Source organism: Mesoplodon bidens (assembly GCF_964165515.1).
Source record: "Mesoplodon bidens genome assembly, chromosome: 10".
In the NCBI taxonomy this organism is placed as follows: Eukaryota; Metazoa; Chordata; class Mammalia; order Artiodactyla; family Ziphiidae; genus Mesoplodon; species Mesoplodon bidens.
Genome location: NC_138172.1, coordinates 28,457,965 through 28,477,897, shown reverse-complemented (window position 1 = coordinate 28,477,897; position 19,933 = coordinate 28,457,965). Strand labels below are relative to the sequence as shown.

At 47.2% G+C, this 19,933-nt stretch overlaps 1 protein-coding gene across 4 annotated transcripts in view; it reads left to right on the top strand.

Annotated features, from left to right (window-relative positions):
• Nucleotides 1-4,597: 4,597 nt before the first annotated feature.
• Nucleotides 4,598-19,933, top strand: part of PTPRG (protein tyrosine phosphatase receptor type G) — a 749,834-nt gene continuing 734,498 nt past the window's right edge. For 3 of the 4 annotated variants that reach the window (XM_081245083.1, XM_081245084.1, XM_081245082.1), the window contains exon 1: nt 7,307-8,117. In XM_081245083.1, the coding sequence (XP_081101209.1) occupies nt 8,033-8,117 (85 nt within the window). In that variant the 5' untranslated portion in view covers nt 7,307-8,032. Of the gene's footprint in view, nt 4,634-7,306; nt 8,118-19,933 lie in introns of those variants that run through there. The other variant, XM_081245085.1, reaches the window with a different exon arrangement.

The window sequence follows — 19,933 nt, the reverse complement described above, 5'->3', positions numbered from 1 at the left end:
ACGCGCAGGCTCAGCGGCCATGGCTCACGGGCCCAGCTGCTCCACGGCATGTGGGATCTTCCCGGACCGGGGCATGATCCCGTGTCCCCTGCATCGGCAGGCGGACTCCCAACCACTGCACCACCAGAGAAGCCTGCAACTTGATTTTTCTTCAGGGAACAACATCCTCCACGTCCTCCGTCCGTGTGGATTGGATCAGTTTGGCTCTCACTTACCCTCTTGCCCCTAGCAGTGGGCACACGACCCAGGCCCAGCCAATCGTCGTATTTCATTCCTCTGGCCAAAGGGTGGCATGGTCCACAACTCCAGGAAGACACTGGACTCAGCTTGGTCCAATGATAGTCACTCCCTTCAAAGGGAAGGCCAAGCTTAGAATAAATCCAGCCTAGAATAAAAGAGACAAAAGGTGGAGAGAGGTTAATTCTTTCTGACATTGTTTAAGGCCTTGGATTCATTCATTCCCGAAGTCAGTATTCCCTGAAGCACTAAAGTCCCATTTTGAAAAATTGTTTTTTTAATTTACATACAGTAAAATTGACTTAATTTTTGATGCATAGTTCTATGAGTTTTAACAGGCATATATTCATGTAAATACCATCACAATTAGGATACAAACAATTTCATCACTCCAAAAAACTACCTCCCTCATGCTGCCCCTTTAAGGGGAAACCCTCTCTATACCCCTCACCCCTGGCAACTACTGATTTGTTCTGTACTCTTATAGTCTTAATCATTACAGAATGTTACATAACCATACAAATGCAACTTTATGAGACTGGCTTCTTACATTCAGGGTAATGTTTGTAAAATTCATCCAAGTTGTAGTGTGTATTAATAGTTCATACCTTTAGGGCTTCCCTGGTGGTGCAGTGCTTAAGAATCTGTCTGCCAAGGCAGGGGACATGGGTTTGAGCCCTGGTCCGGGAAGATCCCACGTGCTGTGGAGCAACTAAGCCCATGTGCGACAACTACTGAGCCTGTGTGCCACAACTACTGAAGCCCGCTGGCTTAGAGCCCATGCTCCGCAACAAGCGAAGCCACCGCAATGAGAAGCCCACGCACCACAATGAAGAGTAGCCCCTGCTCACCTCAACTAGAGAAAGCCTGCATGCAGCAACGAAGACCCAATGCAGCCAAAAATAAAATAATTAAATAAATAAAAATTTTAAAAAACCCTTAAGAACGTCATAAGCTTTAAAAGAAAAAAATAGTTCATACCTTTATATTGCTCAGTAGTAGTCCATTTTTTATATATACCATAATTTGTTTATCCATTTTTGCATTGAAGGACATTTGCGTTGTTCCCAGTTTTCAATTAAGAATACAGCTGCTACAAACATTATATATAGACTCTTGTGCAAACGTGTTTCATTTCACTTGGGTAAATACCTACAGTGGAATTGCTAGGTTATATGGTAAGTATATGTTCAACTTTATGTTTTCCATAGTAGAGGTACCATTTTATATCCCAACCAGCAATGAATGAGAGTTTCATATGCCATGCATCCTACCCAGCACTTGGTATTATCAGTCTTTTTTTAAAAATTAATTTTTATTGGAGTACAGTTGCTTTACAATGTGTTAGCTTCTACTGCACAGCAAAATGGTTCACCCATATATATACATACATCCCCTCCCTTTTGGATTTCCCTTCCATTTAGGACACCACAGTGCATGAAGTAGAGTTCCCTGTGCTATGCAGTATGTTCCCCTCAGTTGTCTATTTTATACATAGTATATGTATCAATCCCAATCTCCCCATTCCTCCCACCCCACTCCATTCCCCCTTGGTATCCATGCATTTCTTCTCTACGTTATGTCTGTGTCTCTATTTCTGCTTTGCAGATAAGGTCATCTATACCATTTTTCTAGATTCCTCCTATGTGTGTTAATATACGATATTTGTTTTTCTCTTTCTGACTTACTTCACTCTGTATGACACTCTCTAGGCCCATCCACATCTCTACAAATGACCCAATTTTGAGTTCTGGAGGCTAGGAGTCCAAAATCAAAGTGTCAGCAGGGCCATGTTCCCTCTGAAACATGGAGGGGAAATCTTCCTTACCCCTTCCTAGTTTCTGGTGTTTGCCATCGGTTGTTGGTGTTCCTTGGCTTGTGGATGCATTGTTCCAGTCACATGCATCTCATTTTCTCTCTGTGCTTATCGGTATCTGTGTCCAAATTTCCCCTTTTTATAAGGATACCAATCATATTGGATTGGGCCCCACCCTAATGACCTCATTGTTACTTGATTACCTCTGTAAAGATCCAATTTCCAAATAAGTTCACATTCTGAGGTACTAAGGGTTAGGAGTTCAATATACTTTCTTTGGGGGACACAATTCAACCCATGCCGGCACCATTTAGATTAACAGTAGATGAAGTAGATTGTCTGCAAAGGCCATAGTTCATGCCTCTGTGCAATGCAATTTTACTGTTCTTCCCCTCAAGGACTAGGGGCTATTTCCACCTTCCCCTACCTCTGGTCTTTTAGACTTGCTTTGACCAATAAAATGCAGTGGAAGTGATGTTATGCCACTGCTAAGTCTAGATCTCAAGATGCCTTGTAGCTTCCACTCTCTGTACTACTGGCCTGAGACATCTTTGTGAATAAGTCTGAGAGAGGCTACTGGAGATGTCATTGGCTGGGGGGCTTCAGCCAACAGCCAGCACCAATTGTCAGGCATGTGACTGAGGCCATCTTGCACTGTGCAGACCCAGTTGAGCCTCTGGAAGCTGGTGCCGTAGCTGCATGTGTGACCTCAGACAAAACTAGCAGAACTGCCTAGCTGAGCTCAGCCCAAATTGCTGGCCTACAGAATCAAGAACAAACAGAATGATGGTTGTTTCAAGTGACAATGTTTTGGAGTGATTTTTTCCACAAGAAAGAAATGATGGCTACTGTAGACCAGGTGTCAGAAGCTTGAGTCTTCTGTTGTTTACTATCTCAATCACCTCAGCTAAATCACTTAATTCTAAGAGCTCCTGCTTCTTTTTTGTAAAAATGTAAAATGTGAATATTTCACTTATCTTTTTCCATAAGTTCCAGGTTTCAAGTTTTTAGTTCCAATTTAATAAAAACCCAACTCAAAGAGGTAAAAAGAATAAAAGGGATTTATCAGCATAAGTAACTGAAAAGTCCAGGGTCTGGTCTGGCTTTATGTAAGACTTAATCCAAGGATACAAGTGATGATATCAGAGGTTTGTTGGCCCCTACCACCCCCCTTTGCTTTTCTCTGTGTGTCCACTTCACCCAAAGCAGGCTCTTCTCAAGTCGGGACCTCCTTGCTTCTCAAGGCTGAAGTCTATCCAGTGCGGCAAACCCAGGAGGAAGTTTAACTTTCATTGGAGCAGGTGAAAACATGTGGCCATCTCTAAGTCAATCAGGCCAGCGGGTTGAGATGGTCCAAACAGTCAGGCTGGGACAGGTGAGGTGAGCCAGTGAGGCGGAGAGGCAGAGGGTAGTGATGGAGGAATACAGGGTTAGGCTTCCCAAGACCATCTGGGGAGATTAGCACAAAGGAAACTGGAATGCATTTACTAGAAGAAAAGAAATGGAAGCTGAGCAGGTAGAAAATAACGGATGTTCACTCCTTATTGCTTAAGCTTGTTAAGAAAATAACAGTAATAATTTATGTTTATCAAATGCTTATTAGGCACCTGGTACTGCTCTAAGTACTTTATTCTTTTTTTTTCTTTTTTTTTGTTTTTTTTGCAGTACGCGGGCCTCTCACTGTTGTGGCCTCTCCCGTTGCAGAGCACAGGCTCCGGACGCGCAGGCTCAGCGGCCATGGCTCACAGGCCCAGCCGCTCCGCGGCATGTGGGATCTTCCTGGGCCGGGGCATGAACCCGTGTCCCCTGCATCGGCAGGCAGACTCTCAACCACTGCGCCACCAGGGAAGCCCTGTATGTTATTCTTTTTAACTCCTTCTGATCTTCTCAATTTAAGAATAGGTATAGTTATTATTCCCTCTTTACACATGAGGAAACTGAGGCACTCAAGTGATGAAAAGTTAAGTGGTTAAGTTGCCCAAAGCCAAGCAGATATAAGTATCAGAACCCAAATAGAATGGTTTGGGAGCTATTGCTTTTAACCACCAGTCTATACTCAAGATAGATCACCAGCACTATGGTAGGCAGAATTCTAAGATGATACCCAAGATTCCTACCCCTGGTATATAATCCCCTCTTCTGAGAGTGGGTGAGACCCGTGAATGTAATAGGATAGTCACTCCTTAATTAGGTTACATCATATGGCAAAAGTGATGGCATTGTCATTCCCAAGACTCCTTCATAGCCAACTGGAGGGAGAGTCTCCTGTTGGTTTTAAAGAGGTAAGCTGTTATTTTGTGAGGGCCCCACGTGGCTGGGACCTGAAGGTGGCCTCTAGCCGAGACTTACTTCTAGCCAACAGCCAGCAAGAAAATAGGGACCTCCAGCCTACAACTACAAAAGGCTAAATTCTCGAAAAACAAAAGAACTGAATTCTGTCAACAATCTGAATGAGTTTTGAAGAGGACCCTGAGCTCCAGATGAGAACCCCTGGCCAACATCTTGATTTCAACCTAGGGAGACCTGGAGTAGAGGACCCGGTTATGCTGCGCCCCAACTGCTGACCTACGGAGCTGCGAGGTAATAAATGTGTATTGTATTGTTTTAAGACACTAAGTTTGGGGATAATTTATTACCCAAACCAGCATCTTCTCTTTGCGGCCTTATTTTCCCATGGGGTTCTCCACACCTTTTGTGTCACTCATACAACCCTTCACACCAACTGTGCTGGAGCGCTCACTGTATCATGCAGCTCCCACATCACCTGGGGAGTTGTCATCAGCAGGTGAGAGCATTGTCAGGTCCACTGCCTGTCATTTTGTGCCACTGACATTTTTAGATAGAGTGTCTGGTGTGTATGAGCTATTCTGTAATTGATTGTAGAATGAATGAAAAGCCATCCCGTGTGGTATGCCTATAACATTCTACTTTATTATGGGAACTGATGGGGCCTGGGTTGTCGGAGGGTGCTTCCAAGAGCAGTTCCTGGTATATTTCAGCCGAGGGCCCCAGGATAGTCACCAGCCCAGACCTAATTTAATATTAATTTTTAATGTGGGGCCTCCTATATTATGAGGGTAGTGATAATTCTCTCTCCAAACCCATTTGAGATCTCTCCATCCCACATTTTAGTGTCTTCTCAAACCATCATTTCTTTGCCTTTTCACATCTGTGGAGGCAGACAGACCTGAGAATGTCAGCTCTGCTACTCACTAGCTAGGGATCCATTATTTTACTCCTCTGAGTATGTTTCCTTGTCTATAAATGGGCAAAATAATTCTTACTGCTGCCGGAACTGTTGTAAGGATTCTGAGAGTGTATCCTGTACTTTGGAAGGTAAGCTCCATACAGGTCACAGGCCTGCCCTTTTTGTTCATGGCTGTGTTCCCAGTCGCCCCCTCCCTCCCTCAATAAGTGCTCAATAAATTTATGGAATGAACAGCTTAGAGAAAGAATTTAGCACAATACCTGGTGGGTAGTAAGCATCCCACAAATGGCAGTTTTTATTACGTTATTTTGCAAAGGAGGAAACTCATCTGGGGATGTCTATCCAGGTGTTCTGTCCTGATTCAAATTCCACAGATTTCCCCATTTTATCGCGCAATTTTTTATGAGGTAATCATATACGCAGGGGTCATAAGAACCTCTCTCAGAGCTCCCACTGATCAATGGACAACCCTTAAATACAACACTCCCAAGAAAACTGACCCTCTCCCAGCATTTATGGGGGAGTCAGGATTCCAACAAAACCAGGAAGGACCAAATTCCAAAGCAAATAAACTCGACTCATTCCCCACCCTGGGGGAGGGTGTTCACCCCCGTTTTGCTAAAGATAGAGCGCCGGCCCTCCCAGGGAACTTCCTGGCTTTTATTAGTTCGTAACCCCAAATGTAACTTTTCAAAGATTTTTCTTTTGGAAGTGTGGGTGTGAAAGTGCTTCCCTAATCACATCTTGCGGGAGGATCTGGAACATCTGTACATTATTTGAAAACCTAGCATCCGGTTCGGATGTTTGGGTGGGTGGGAGACCCTGCGTGGTGGGATGAAACAGCAGGAGCACGTTAAAAACAAGTCAAGATGGCTTTTAAACAGAGGCAGAAAAATTAGGCAAAAATTACAAATGGCTCATCACCTTGGCTCAATTACACGTTTAATCAATAGCCCTCATCCCCCACTTTTAGCACCGGCGTAAGGGGGAAAAATAGGGCGCTAAGAAGTCTAAGCGATAAAGATCTTTCTCACCAAGAGCCAAGGGACAAAACTCATTACAGATGAGCCCAGTCCTCCATTTCCCCCGGACGCCTCTCCACGATTGCTAAAGTGGTTGCCGCTCCTCGGGGTAGCTGCCAGGAAATCGGTCCTGCCCCGCGGCGCATCTTTCACCCAGCCAGGGGTTAGAGGCGCACTTCCTGCACCCTCCCCACCAGCAGGCTGTGGTGCGGGAACCTTCCCTCCTCCCGTGGAGCGGCGAGTTGGGAAAACTCCGCCACTGATCCACCGTGGCGCGGGGAAAGGGTGTGTGGGACTCGAAAGGGCTGGTTTTTGCAAGCCTAGGATAGATATTTCTCCCCTCCCCCACCTCTCCCTGGCCGGGAACAAGACCAAAGGAAGCCCCAAAAGAAAAAAAAAAGAAAGTAAACCCCAACGCGGAGCCCGAGTGCGAAGGCCGCTTGGCTTTGTTTCCAGGCGGGGGCATTCGCCGGGTTGGGGGCGCGAGCATGGAGTGAACAGGGGGTGGGCAGGGCGCGCCCCACCGCGGTGCTGCCAGGGCGAAGAAACCCAACGTGAAACCTCCTAGCCCTGTAAAGGCAGCAGGCCGCCCCATCCTCTCCTCAAACCGCAGCCAGGGCCCCCCCAAGTCTCGGATATGCGAGCAACGCAGAGGGGGCGGGGGCAAACCTCGCCAAGCCCGCTCGCAGCGCGGCGTCTTTAAGAACTCGCAGGACGGGAATCTGGGAGAGACTCGCCGGTCCCGAAGGCAGTCGCTCTCCTCCCTCTCTCCGAGACCCGTCCAGAGCGGCCCCCAGCCCCGAAACTGCCCCAGACGACTCTGCAACACCCGGGGCTGCGGGCGGGGAGAACCGGGTTGTAGGACGCCTGCGAGGTGGGAGCCGAGTGCGGTTGCTTTAAGAGCGCGGGGCGCGCGCGCCCGCCGCCGGCAGCCCGGCTGCGCGCCCTGGGTCGCGCGCCGCCGCCACCGCCGCCGCGCGCCCCTTGCTCGCTCGCTCGCCGGCTTTAAAGTCTCTGCCAGGATCCATGCTCACATGTTACTTCCTGTATGGAGGCATGGCTAGTTTCCAGCCCCGCGCTCCCCGATCCTCCCCAGCTCGCGCCAGAGCCACAACTTTCAGGAGCATGGACTGAAGGCGCCCTCGCCCCAGCGCCCCTCTGAGATCCTTTGTGTTTCCCTCGGTTTCCTCTGGCTGTTTCTATTTTGGGGGGCTCTTCGCTCCCCCCGCCTTTACCCGCCCCTTCCCCGCTCGCAAACATGCCTTCTTCCTTCCCCGGGCCCTGGAAGGAGCTGCCTGCCTGAAGCCCGGAGACGCAGCGCCGCGCTCAGCCCCGCCGCCGCCCGCCGGCTCTCGGGCTGCGCTGCCGACTCAAGTTGGGGATCCTCGGCTGCTCGCCGCCGCCGCCTGCGGTCCCTGCCTACCCCGGGCCCCAGGCATCACCGCCGCCCGCCGACTCCTCGCCCTGCCCGCTCGGCTCGCTCCTTTTTGAACGGAAAGCAGCCCTTCTCCGCCGAGGATCGTCCCCAGCGTGGCTCCGTGTTCTCGGTCACTTTCTGAGATTTTCCGGGGGGCGCTCGGCGGCTTCCCGGATTCCAGGGGGACTCGGTCCGCTGAGCGCGGGGGCCCAGTAGAGCGGACTAGCAGGGGAAGAGCCCGGGCTTAGCGAAGGCTTACACCGAGGCAAGAACTTATTCAACAAGTTTACCCCCCCCCCCCGCTTTCTTCTTTTCGATGTGCGTTTTCGGACATGCGGAGGTTACTGGAACCGTGTTGGTGGATTTTGTTCCTGAAAATCACCAGTTCCGTGCTCCATTATGTCGTGTGCTTCCCCGGTGAGTGCCGGCCGCCGAGGGGACGCGGCCCTGGCCAGCGCGCGCGGGGGATGCGGAGTTGCCGCCGGGGCATGGAGCTCGGGCGCCCGTCCCGGGGACCCCGGAGAGGGTGGAGGGGGGTCGACGCCCGCAGAGGAGAGAGGGAGCCGCTCCGCTGGTTCTGGCGGCGTAATTAGGGAGGCTGGTGGTTGGGCAGGGTGGAAGCAGGGGCTGGCCGGGGAGGGGGACAGGGGCCGCAGGAGTCTGTCTCTTGCTCGGGTTTAGGGGGCCCGGGGGAGTCGGAGTCAGGAGAAAAGACTCGTTCTGTTGACCCGCCGCTGTTCGGGAGAGCTAGCGCTCTGGGGCTGTTGGGGAGATTGGGGCCATGGGGAGTATGTCTCTGTGGGTTTGGGGGGCCCAGGGTGCGTCCCTCGCTCAGGCGAGGGTTGAAGGGGTTCAAAAGGGGGGGCTTGATTTGCTGCTCCCCGACTCTTTGGAGAGGCTGGTGTTCGGGGAATGGAAGCTGGAGGCTGGCCGTGGCGGACTGGGGATGTTGGGAGCAGCCTGCGTTCTGGTCTCGGGGGTCAGGGACGACCCTGGCTCGGGGCTGGGGCACGGGCTGAGCTTCGGTGCCGGCGCGATGGAGCCTTCCTGGGCGCGGGGGCCTGGGCGCGGTGGGAGGGCAGGGAGCAGGCGGTTTAGGGAGATTCGTGGCTCCCCCAGCCCGGTCCCGCGGCCCCTTTATCCCCCAACTCTGCTTGGCTGGGCTGCTCGGGTCGGGGCGCGGGGTGGAGGGGGGCGGGTCGGCAACTGAATTGCTGTTCGTGCCGGGGCAGATTTTTTCTGTCTCGCGTCTTGCCTACCTTCATCTCTACCCTTTTGCAGGCTATTCACGGCTGGCAGACCCAGACCCGCTCCTTTCTGGTCGGGTTAAGACAGGAACAGTATTGGCCATTGATGAAGATAATAAATCACCGCACGTAGCGGTGTGCGGCTCGGCGACCCTCCACTTCCAGCCCTCCACCGGCCGACCCCCCCCCCCACACCGCCTTCTCTTTCCACTGGGGGAGGGCAGAAGCCAGCTGTCTCCCTCTTTCCTCTTGTAGCCTCCCCTTTCCCCCCAGGCTGCAGCCCTGAGCTCCCTTTGGTCTGTCCAGCCCCCTCCCCCAGGTGGAGGCCTTGTCCTGTGCCCTAGTCGGGGAAGGGGTGGGAAGAAGGGAGCGATTCGTTTTTCATCCTTTGCTCTCCTAAGGACAGGGAACCCCCCCTCTCCGTTTTTCTGCCTTCTCATCCACCAGCTCCTGTATATTCGGAGGAGGGTGTTATCCAGAAAAAAAGGAACCTGCCTTCCGATGTTTCTGCTCCCCCTTGTCGTAGCCGCCTGTCCCCGGGTGGCCCGAGCGCACGGTTTTGGTGCACCGGGTCCCCCAGCTCTGTCGTGCGCCCTGGAGGAGGTCGCGGGCGCTCTTTCTGCCCTCGGGGACTGGCAGCGAGTTTCCCCTTTGCAGGCACGGGGGTGGCCTCGAGGGGCAGAGAGGCAAAGCACTGTCTTTTTTTCGGGCACCTTGTATTTCCCTCTGCGCATTCTCCTGTCCCCGGAACCGCACGGAACTCCGGCCACAGCCCAGAACCCCAGCTCGGATGCCGAGCGAGGACGTGCGTTCACACTCACCCGAGGTCTGGGGTGTGCTCACCAGGGTCCTGCCTCCACTGGGACCCGGGGGCGGTGTGGACATTTACCCTTAAACATCCCCCCTGCTTCCCCAGTGCTCAGTATTTGTGTTAATCATTACGCCTCCTAGACTTTTTTCTGTGTCGTGGACTTGCCGTCTGAGTGGGCTCAGGTGCACACTGGGGTTGAACTATTCAAGGGTCACGTTTTAATGGGGGTGAGTGGGAGGCAGCAGGGGAGCAGCCTTGCGAAATACGGGGAATTTCTAATTCCACTTCTGGCCTTCTGCTTACACTTGGGTGTGCAGTCAGTGGGCCAAGCCGCGATTTCTTTTTCCTGATGTTTGAGGAAGCCTTGAAATCCAAAATGGGACCACCAGTGATGCCGCCTGCGTCGGGCTGGGACAGTTTTCGTCTTACACATTTTCTGTGCGTGCTCACGCTGCGAGGTAAATAAATAGCCCATTCCGTGGTTCGGGAGCCGAAGGGTGTCGGAAAGGGAAGGGGCAGTAGTGCGAGGCGCCGGGAAGGAGGGCTGTGGTTTGGGAAAGTGCGCCCGGAGAGGGTGCAGCAAGCAGCCTTTGCAACCAAAGTTAAAATGTCAAGAGCCTGAGAACGCCTGCTTTACATTTTCCGAAACTGCCGCGACGCTGCTGGACCTCAGGGGGCGCCCCCGAGCCACTCCTCAGGCTCCCGCCACCTCCACCCGCCTAGGTGCCGTGGGGCCGCGGTGGGATGAGGCTGGGGCTGGAGGCTGGGCCGCTGCAGATGCGCCTGGGAGAGGATAGGCGGCCTCAGCTCCACCCTGGTGCTCCTGGGCGGCTCTCAACCGGTGGGGACCCGAGTTCTCTTTGGGACGCCCCTTCTTGCCAGCTCTGACCTGGGAAGGCTTTATCTGCTTGACACGAGGGATAAAGATGCTTCTGGTGTTGGATTAGGGTTCTCCTTGTGACATCTTCACCAAAATCCCTTGTTGGTTATTTTGTTTGATTCCTCTCAGAATTGTGCTAACTTTTATGATACATTTGTTCTCAGCTCCTGTGAAAGATACAGGGTAACTTTAATTTGGGAGGGTTTTGGAAACATTGCCCTGGCCTGAGTCTTTCCCCAGAGGATGGGAAACAGTGGCTTTTAGTCTCTCAACGGCAGTATGGCAGGTGTGGGACCTGTGTCGCCATTAATGTTTCAACTGATGTTTCCATTTCCAGAGCACAAGTGTTATCAACATGATGTAGTGCATAGGACGTTGTTTTCTGACATCTAAAAAAAATACTCTATTATGGAAAAACTTATGAAAATGGAAAAATATAATGGGCCCCTGTGAACCCCCTACTCAGCTGTAACAGTTACAACTCAATTTTCCCTCTTCCTTTACCCACCCCATCCTCCCCAACACCTCATTATTTTAAAGCAAATCTTACACATAGTTCATTTAAGCATTTGGTGTATTATCTCTAATCATTGAGAATTTAAGTTCCTCCAACAGCAAATAAATTATGTTATTTGGAAGGGTTAACATTTTGTGTATTTTACATTCTTAAGCTATTCAGCGGAAACTTAATTTATTTTTAAATTGACTTCTCTTTCTGCTCTCAGAGTTGAAACCCTTCTCTGATTCTGATGTGTTCTGTACAGTAATTACATTACATCTAGGAGGCTGATGTTGGAAACATTTCAGATGGGTAAGCTCTGCTGTGTACCTTGGATGTGTCAGAATCAGAGGATCCATGATTGATGTCCTGCGAATCTCCCTCAGAGCTGTCTCTTGGTGTATTTGCATGTACATGCTTTAGTCCTGGTGGACAGCCTCTATGGACTTATTAGAAAAATGCAGAAGTAACATTTGTAAGTCAGCAGTTTTACTCTTCAGGGATGGGGTGAGAAACCATGCCCCCGCCCCAGCCCCTTCCCCGAAGTGTCTTATTTGAAAATGGAGGATCTTTGTCCAGTCTTGAAACTTGGTTCCTCTAATGCAGTCATGGAATAAAATTTTCGATGTTTCCTTCTAAACAGTGTTCATATTACAGAGTTGATGAAGAATATTAGTACAAATAGGCATGACGACCTTTTGGAAGTAGGGAAGTTGCTGTTGCCACAGGCAGAATGGTTATTGGAAAGGTTGGCTGAAATGAGAAAAAGAACTAACCAGTTGTGAAGCTCTGGGCATCTCCCCTTAACTATGGACCCGTTTTCACAGAATAAAAGATAACATTGTTTAAATGAGGCAGTATGGGGAATGCTGATGATTTAACACAGCAAAATAAAACAAAAACCTTTTCTGATTCATCTTTCTATTCTGAAAAACTCCCAAGTTAATGTAGTATAATCAGTTACATATCACTGCACTAATTGAAATGAACTTTCTTGCTTTTTATGAAAGAGCATTTAAAATGCCCCAGAACAATTATTATTAGGGATCTCTTTCTCCTTCCTTACCCCTCCCTCATTTTCCTGGAAACTTCTTGACCAAAAGGACAGTCTGGACACATTAGCCATACCTAGGTGAGGAAAGCAATTAAGTGTTGCTAGTGCTTTGTTGCTTTACTTCTTTATGGTGAAAGTTTTGTTTTGTTTTGTTTTTTAAATCTGAATATACCTTCAGCATTCTACTCACAGCATGCAGGACAATGCAATGTCATTCCTAAGCAGGATAAAGTTGTAATATGGGTGTGCATTCTGAGTTGCAAGAATGAAAAAAAGTTGTGATTAACACTTTAATTCTAGGGCATATCTTTCAGTCACATTTCATAAATCAGACTTTGTGGGAGAAATTCAAAGCATCTGAAGTTATCTCAAAAGTGCTTGACCCCCCCAGTAAGCTCTTGGTGGGCTTTGGTTATAGGTTGACCATTATCAGGTGAGGGGTGGTAAAGAGTGAAGCTGCGTTTTTGGCTGGCTGTGTAAAGAATAAAAGGTCTGTGTATCTAACAATATAAAGGAAGCCAAGGAGATGTGCCCTGCCTCCACTTTTAGTTCTCCGTCTGAGCCTGATCTGGGCAAAGCTGGTAGCTACTGAGGGAGGGGCTCAGGGAAGTGAGAATGTTCTTCTGAGAATAGCCTGCCCCCAACAGGCGGTGAGAGCTGCTTGTGGAACTCCATGGGCCCTTGCTGAATTTGAACCAGAATGAGGTTGCCTTGGTACACATTAGGCCCTCAGTAAGTATTCCCAAATGATTAAACGATCCCATACCTTTGTTTGCCTGTCTGAGAAACTGAAGTGACCATCTTGCTCGTAAAAGACTCAATTCCAGAACTATGGCAGTGTTCTGTGCACTCAGAAGAGCAAATGCACATCTGTAAAAAAAAAAGTTCTCTGTTACTGACTTTGCTTTGACTTTTTTTTTTTTTTTTTTGCGGTACGCAGGCCTCTCACTATTGTGGCCTCTCCCGTTGCAGAGCACAGGCTCCGGACGCGCAGGCTCAGTGGCCATGGCTCACGGGCCTAGCTGCTCCGCGGCATGTGGGATCTTCCCGGACCGGGGCATGAACCCGTGTCCCCTGCATCGGCAGGCGGACTCTCAACCACTGCGCCACCAGGGAAGCCCCTGACTTTTTATTTTTTATTTGTTTACATGGAGTTCTAACCAAAAAAATCACTCCAAAAATGATGCATGTTTTTAAATACTGTTTACCTCTCCTTGCTTTTTTCCTACAATTCCTTTTTGTCTGAAATTTTCAAGACAAAGAAATTATTAATGTCTCTTAAAAAAAAGTCTGGAAGTAATGTAGGTGAATTTCATTTTCAGAAAAGCCTGTGATGATTGAAATATATAACAGATAAGTTTGTGGTTTTTTCCTATTATGAGAAGGACTGAGGTTTATCCAGATGGCTGTGCAAGATCGCTTGAGGTAGCTAGAGGGCTTCATGAGCAGTTGTCTCCTTCTATAGGGACACCTATAATTGGAGGGGCCACTTCATCTGGTGTGACTTGTAGCAAAATATTTGGTGTTTTGACAGAAAAAATATATGATCTTTGTGAGTTGGCTTGCCGGGCCTATGCAGTCTCAAAATTTTTATGACTATAGCACTTGATATGATGCTTTTTTTTAAAAAAAAAACATCGTAAAAAGTGCTCTTAGGGCTGGGTCGGGGAATGTCAGTCAGCTAACCAGGTTCCAGATGTGCCCGGTTTCTCTTTTCGGAGCCCTCTTAACTGAATTGGGTGGTGTTCCTGCTGCTCTTGGGGTGGAGGATGGGAGGCAACTTCTCCATTGAAGGAGAATCACTCTACTGTTTTATCTGCATATGAAAAGGAGAGATCTTTTAGGAGCCTAGAACTTGCAAATACATTTTATTTCCTTTCTGAGCCAGGTAGCTATGGAAAGTTGTTTAAAATATATCAGAATATCATCTTGAGCCAATCAGCCTCTGCCATTACTAGCTGTGCTGCTTTAGACAAGTTACTTAACTTCTCGGTGCCTTACTTTTTTGCCCTCTCTTTCTCTGCAAAATGGCATAGTGATAGGACCCTGATTCCTAAGGTCTTTGTGAGGCTTGAATGAGAATGCATGCTAAAGGACTTAGCACAGTGCATGGTAAATAGTAAGTGCTCAATAAATTAACCATTTTGTGTGTGTGTGTGTGTTAAAGAGATTTGGGTAGGAGTATAGAGAAAGAAAAAAATTGAACTGAAAAAGACAATATATGTAAAAACATATTGTATATATGTATATGTATAAAAATTACATATATTTTACAATATATGTAGAAACATATATTTTGTTTTTATATGTAAAAACAAAAACATTTTCAAAAAATTTATATAAACTTGCATGATGATTTTTGTGCCTGGATTTGCTCTTGAGGGTGAGGGAGGCTGGCATGAGAGCATCCCATGTATAATTAGTAAAATGGTTACATTTTGAGGTTTAAAGAAATGAGAAAGCCTCCATGTTGAGATAACCTCCTTGCACACATCGCAAAGGAATTCTCCTCTTTCCCTGCTTAAAAGGTGAAAAATGTTTTCTGCAGGCTTAAAATGTACCATGCAAGATCCCTGTGTGGTGTTATCCTCTGCAGAAAGAGCTGCTTGGTCCTGCACCCTGGAATGCCCATCCCCCTTGTAAGGCCTGCTGTGCTGTGTGGTAACCAAGGAGAATGGGTCTACCTTTGACTGTCATTTCTGGGTTTTAATTGTGTGCCACTAATGGGAAACAAACTTTAGTCTTTGGGTGTTGCTTTTATTTTGTACTTGTGTGACACTTGAACACACGTATGCCCTTGTCTCCATATCTTCACGGATTCAGACCTGCAGAGTATACAAGAGAGAACCACACACTGTGCGTGCAAAGCTCCTGCCCTCTAATCAGTTTTTTTGCAAACTGAAATCAGCATGATGGTTTTCGACCAAACAACAAAATACGATTTTAAACTACTCGACTTAGCTATTTTGGGGCTGTAGCAAAGTGACACAGTTGGCTGCCGAAATCTAGCAACTAAAAAGGAAGCAATGAAAAGCATAGTTCATGGAATATGTAACACTTCCATGTAAGAAAATAGGACAACTGCTCTTATTTTTGGGTCTGTGATACTATTTTCTTAACAAGGAGAGGGAAGCAGGTTGTCAGTTGATACTGCAGTGGGTATACTTTTGAGGAATTCATACGAGTTATTAGATGAGTCCAAGAGGTGTTTGAATTCTGACACCACTGCAGCCACATGAATTCCACAGTGCACTTAAATCAGAAAAAGTCATCAATTTGGAATAATTTGCGTAGGAGACACAGCCATTAGCCATTTACCAAACATAAAAGCATAGTCCAGATTAGTGAGGAAATGTCATTGACTTTTCAGGAGTCAAGTTAGTCACGAATCATCAGTAGGATTCATTTACAAAGCAATCGTTATTTATAAAAAGTGAGTTCTGTTCGTTTTTTTAAATATATCATTTTTCCTGAAGTGTTTCAATTCAGTGAGTGTGGAGGTTAAGAGCCATAGTCTTGGCCTTGGCTATGTCACTGGGTAGCTGTCATGTCACTGTGTCACAGGGCAAATTCCTCAACATCCTGTGGAAGTGGGGTTGGGTGGTAGTGGGGGTCTGGGAGACCTCAGAGGTCCAGGATGAAATTCTTGATCTGTTGTAGCAGTGTTATGTTGAGCAAATGGGCCTCATTTTTTGAATCTCTAAAATGGTAACAATGGTTATAACAGCCCATACTCACCAAGCACTTGCCATGATGTAGCTGCTGTGTCTGAGCTTCTTATATGCCTTTAATCCTCTCTGGAAGAAACCGTGAGTATCCTTACTTTAGGATGAGGAAACTAAACTCAAAAGGAGGTTGTCACATGTTCAAGGTCACCTTTGTTGGGGGGGGGTAGGTAAAATATGTCTCTCTAGTTGTCTCTCAGAATTATTTTGAGTCAGGGACTTCCCTGGTGATGCAGTGGTTAAGAATCTGCCAGCCAGTACAGGGGACACGGGTTCAAGCCCTGGTCCGGGAAGATCCCAGAGGAGCAGCTAAGCCCGTGCGCCTCAGCTACTGAGCCTGTGCTCTAGAGCCCGCGAGCCACAACTACTGAGCCCGCGTGCCTAGAGCCCGTGCTCCGCAACAAGAGAAGCCACCACAGTGAGAAGCCCGCGCACGGCAACAAAGAGTAGTCCCCACTCACCGGGAAAGCCCGCGCGAAGCAAGGAAGACCCAACGCAGACAAAGATAAATAAATGAATGAATGGAAAAAAAAATTCGAGTCAGAATGGTTGCTGTTCATTTGGAAGATGTTTTTCCTAACTGCACAGGAAGGCCAGTTAAAAGACAGACCCAGCCATTTGTATTTGACACTACTATTCCCATATAAGCAAGTACCATAAACACTGGGTGAAATAAAGGTGTTTTCCTGTATTTGCTACAATTAAATAAGGAAGTAAGGCAATTACTATAGGATTTTATTTGGTTACATTGAAGAGGTGACCTTTCTGCAAATTACTTTAGCTTCTGAATAAGCTGATAATAACTGTGAATAGAGTGAGTTTGCTGGTGGTGAGTTTTTCTGAATCCTCTTCAAAAAGATCTGAATTGATTTAGTTTATAATTTGAGAACTTTCGTTTGGGGTGTTGAATATGGTTATGTTATAATAATGGGGTATTATTATCATCCCATATATCATTTGAATGTGGCCTGCAGGCTCTGAATTACGACTTCAGGAAAATGTCTAAGGGAGTTGTGCTTGGCACGAGATGGTTTTGGGTTCTGGATTTTTTCTCTGGAGTTTAGAATTAGCTATGGAAGCCCGCCAAGCCAGCTGTGGGATTGGGGCAAGACCCTCAGTTTCTTTGGGGTTGTTTTCCTCACCCTTAACTAAATGGCTTCTAAAATTCTTCCGGAATTTTTAGGGATTGTTGATTACACACTGGGTGGTTTGGGAGGTTGTGGCCTTTCTGCAATACACAACTCAGATTCCCAGTCCATATTATAATGTGATTTGTGAGGGGTCCTTCCGGTTAGCTTTACTCTGAGAGTTTGCTTTTTAAGGCGTTAAGAACCCTTTGATTATTTCTCAAACCCTGCTGCACAATATCCCGGGCGAGTTAACAAACAAGGTAGTGAGTGGATCTTGGTTAATGAAATGCCTGTAAGCTATATATATATATATTTTTTTTAAACAGGAAACCTGATATCTCCTGGAGTCCAACTTAAAAAAAAGGAAAAAAGGAAGTTTACTCATGCCAATGAAGTTATGCCTGGATTTTAAAACTATTGAATGTGATTTAGGATTGGGATGGTGGTGGCAGGATTCTTTATCTAAAAAGAAATCCCCAAGGTAGTTCCTGAGCTTACTCTGGAAAAGAGGAACGGAGAAAGGACAGTCGTTCGGGTTATTTGGACCTCTGCAGGGCACCTCTGGCCAGCAGGTGCTCTGGCCATACTGTGTTGAAAAACAGTTGAATTAAAAAACGGGGCATTTCTCATTCATGTCATCAACAAGTGTATCCTGAATGCCTGCAGCATGCCAGGCACTGGGGAGACAGTGGTGACCAAAATGGATGGAGACTCCTACCCTCATGGGGGCTTCTCATAGAAGTCTGGGCAACTCCTGGAAAATTGGAAGGTATAGCAACGTAGGGCGTGTGTCTTGCTGGGCGACAACAGTAAGCTGGAATTAAATAGTGGGCGCCCCTTGAGATGGGGCCCTCACCTGGCCTGCAGTGGTTATTTACAATTCTCAGCTGATCTCTGGAGGTGTTTGCCACCTGCATAGGTGATTTCTAGATTTCTACCCGAGGGACACTTTTTTTTTAATTCTCTTTTTCTTTTTTTGCTGTTGTTTGTTTGGGGTTTTGATTGCCTGGATTGTTTGTGTGTACATGTGTATGTGTGCGCATGTGCTAGTGCAACAAGTGCATCATTGGCTGATGAAGTGGCGCCCTTCCTGTGGGTCTGAAGTTCAACTCTCCTGGCTGTGTTGTTTTTTTGGCTCTGCATATAGCCTGCTGCTTGGATACTTCATAATAATGTGGCAGGTTTACTGCTGATCTAAATTGCTGTTGGCTTGTTCAATTTTAAGAAGTTTCTCATTTAAGAACTAGTGCCCTCGGTCACTTGTTACCAAACTCCCCAAGAAGGGCATGATACGGGGGGTAAGAGACGGAAGGCCAGTGACCAATACAGTAGAATCTAGTAAATTAATATTGGAGATGTCACCTTAGTGGGTCCCTTGCCAAAGAGCTTAATTTTTTCATATAATCTCCCTGGACTAATAATTTTTTGCAAGTGACACATGTATGGACTTCTAATCTGTGTTGGAAATATCACGTATCTTAATTCATCCAACAACAACATAGAAAAACCTGAACTTTGGATGGAGTAGAGTGTCCAGCTTTTGGTCTGGGCATTTGGAAGATTTGAGGAGGTAATTCCTTTACCCTAATTCCAGCACATGTTCTTTAAGGAGTCATTATAATATACAGTACATCTGTGTGAATTGTTCGTGTATGACTCAGAGCCTAATTAGGCTCTATGCCCTTTGAGGGCAAGACTTCAGTCCTTCCACCTGCTGAATCCTCAGTATCTAGGTGGTGGTAGTCATTTTTGAGCACTGAGAGAATGAGCAGCTAATGCTCTCTAGAACACTTACAGGACATTTACAAGACAGTAATAATATCATTGTATGTATTTTCCAGAAATGTCACATTGCATCCTCTTAAGAGACATGATATCCAAGAGATATCTTTCTTAAGAGAACTCAGAGTTTATATATATTGTCATGGTGTTTGAAGTCCATCTTTAAAAACGGAGAAGCTAAATTTGTACTTTCTATTACTGGTCACCAGGGTATTGCTGAAAATGATATATTCTAATTAGGGGTCAGATGTCTCATGGGGCAGCAGGGTTAGGTTTTGATGGTCACAAACCTTTTTTTTCCCTCTCTTGTGGAATAATTTAGGCTAAATTCTGTGAATCTGGTGTTCATTTGCATCAGAAATGACCTTGGCTGTAGGGTCGATCCAGGAGAAGTAGGCAGTCTCATTTCTGCTTTGGTTGTCCTGGTGATAGTGATATGAGGTAGGTAGAGGGCAGCAGAACTTGTTGGAGCTGACTGTAGAGCGTGAAGATGAATGTTGATCTGTTGCCTGGTAATGGCTTTGGGCAGGTTGGTCTAAGAGAAGGGCTTGCCTGAACTGACCATTTGGGCTTGCTTGACAGGTATCGGTTGACCATGTTGTCTAATGCCCTTGGCTAAACAGGTGTTAGCTGTGCATCGTGTCAGTCCAAATGTGCTTAGGCATAAGTTAAGTTTTCTAGCGCACATCGCTACTAGGTGCCTGCCCTCTTTTATTCGTCTCCCAGCCAGTTATTTTCTCTTCCCAAACTAGTCATTTTCTCTGCTTATGTGTGTGCAGAGGCCACGTGTGGAGGGTGCAGAAAAATCACTTGACAGTTTTAGGCATCAGCCCCTTATTTTCTCAATTGGTCAATTTGCACAGAAACTGCTGAAATTATTTTATGTGATAGAGGGTGGGTGACTCTGGCATTAGAGTTCTTTCTGGACCTTTTTAGGATGTGCTTTAAAAAAAACCCGTCTCAGTCACTGCAGTGTATTAACTGATGTGAGGGACCTGCTGGTTCCTGAGGTTTGTGCCTTCACTCGAGATGCCGAGTCGAGGTAAAATTGATTTCTGGAGAAGCTGGGGGAACTGTAAGCGCTCTGACCAGATAAGCAAAGCAG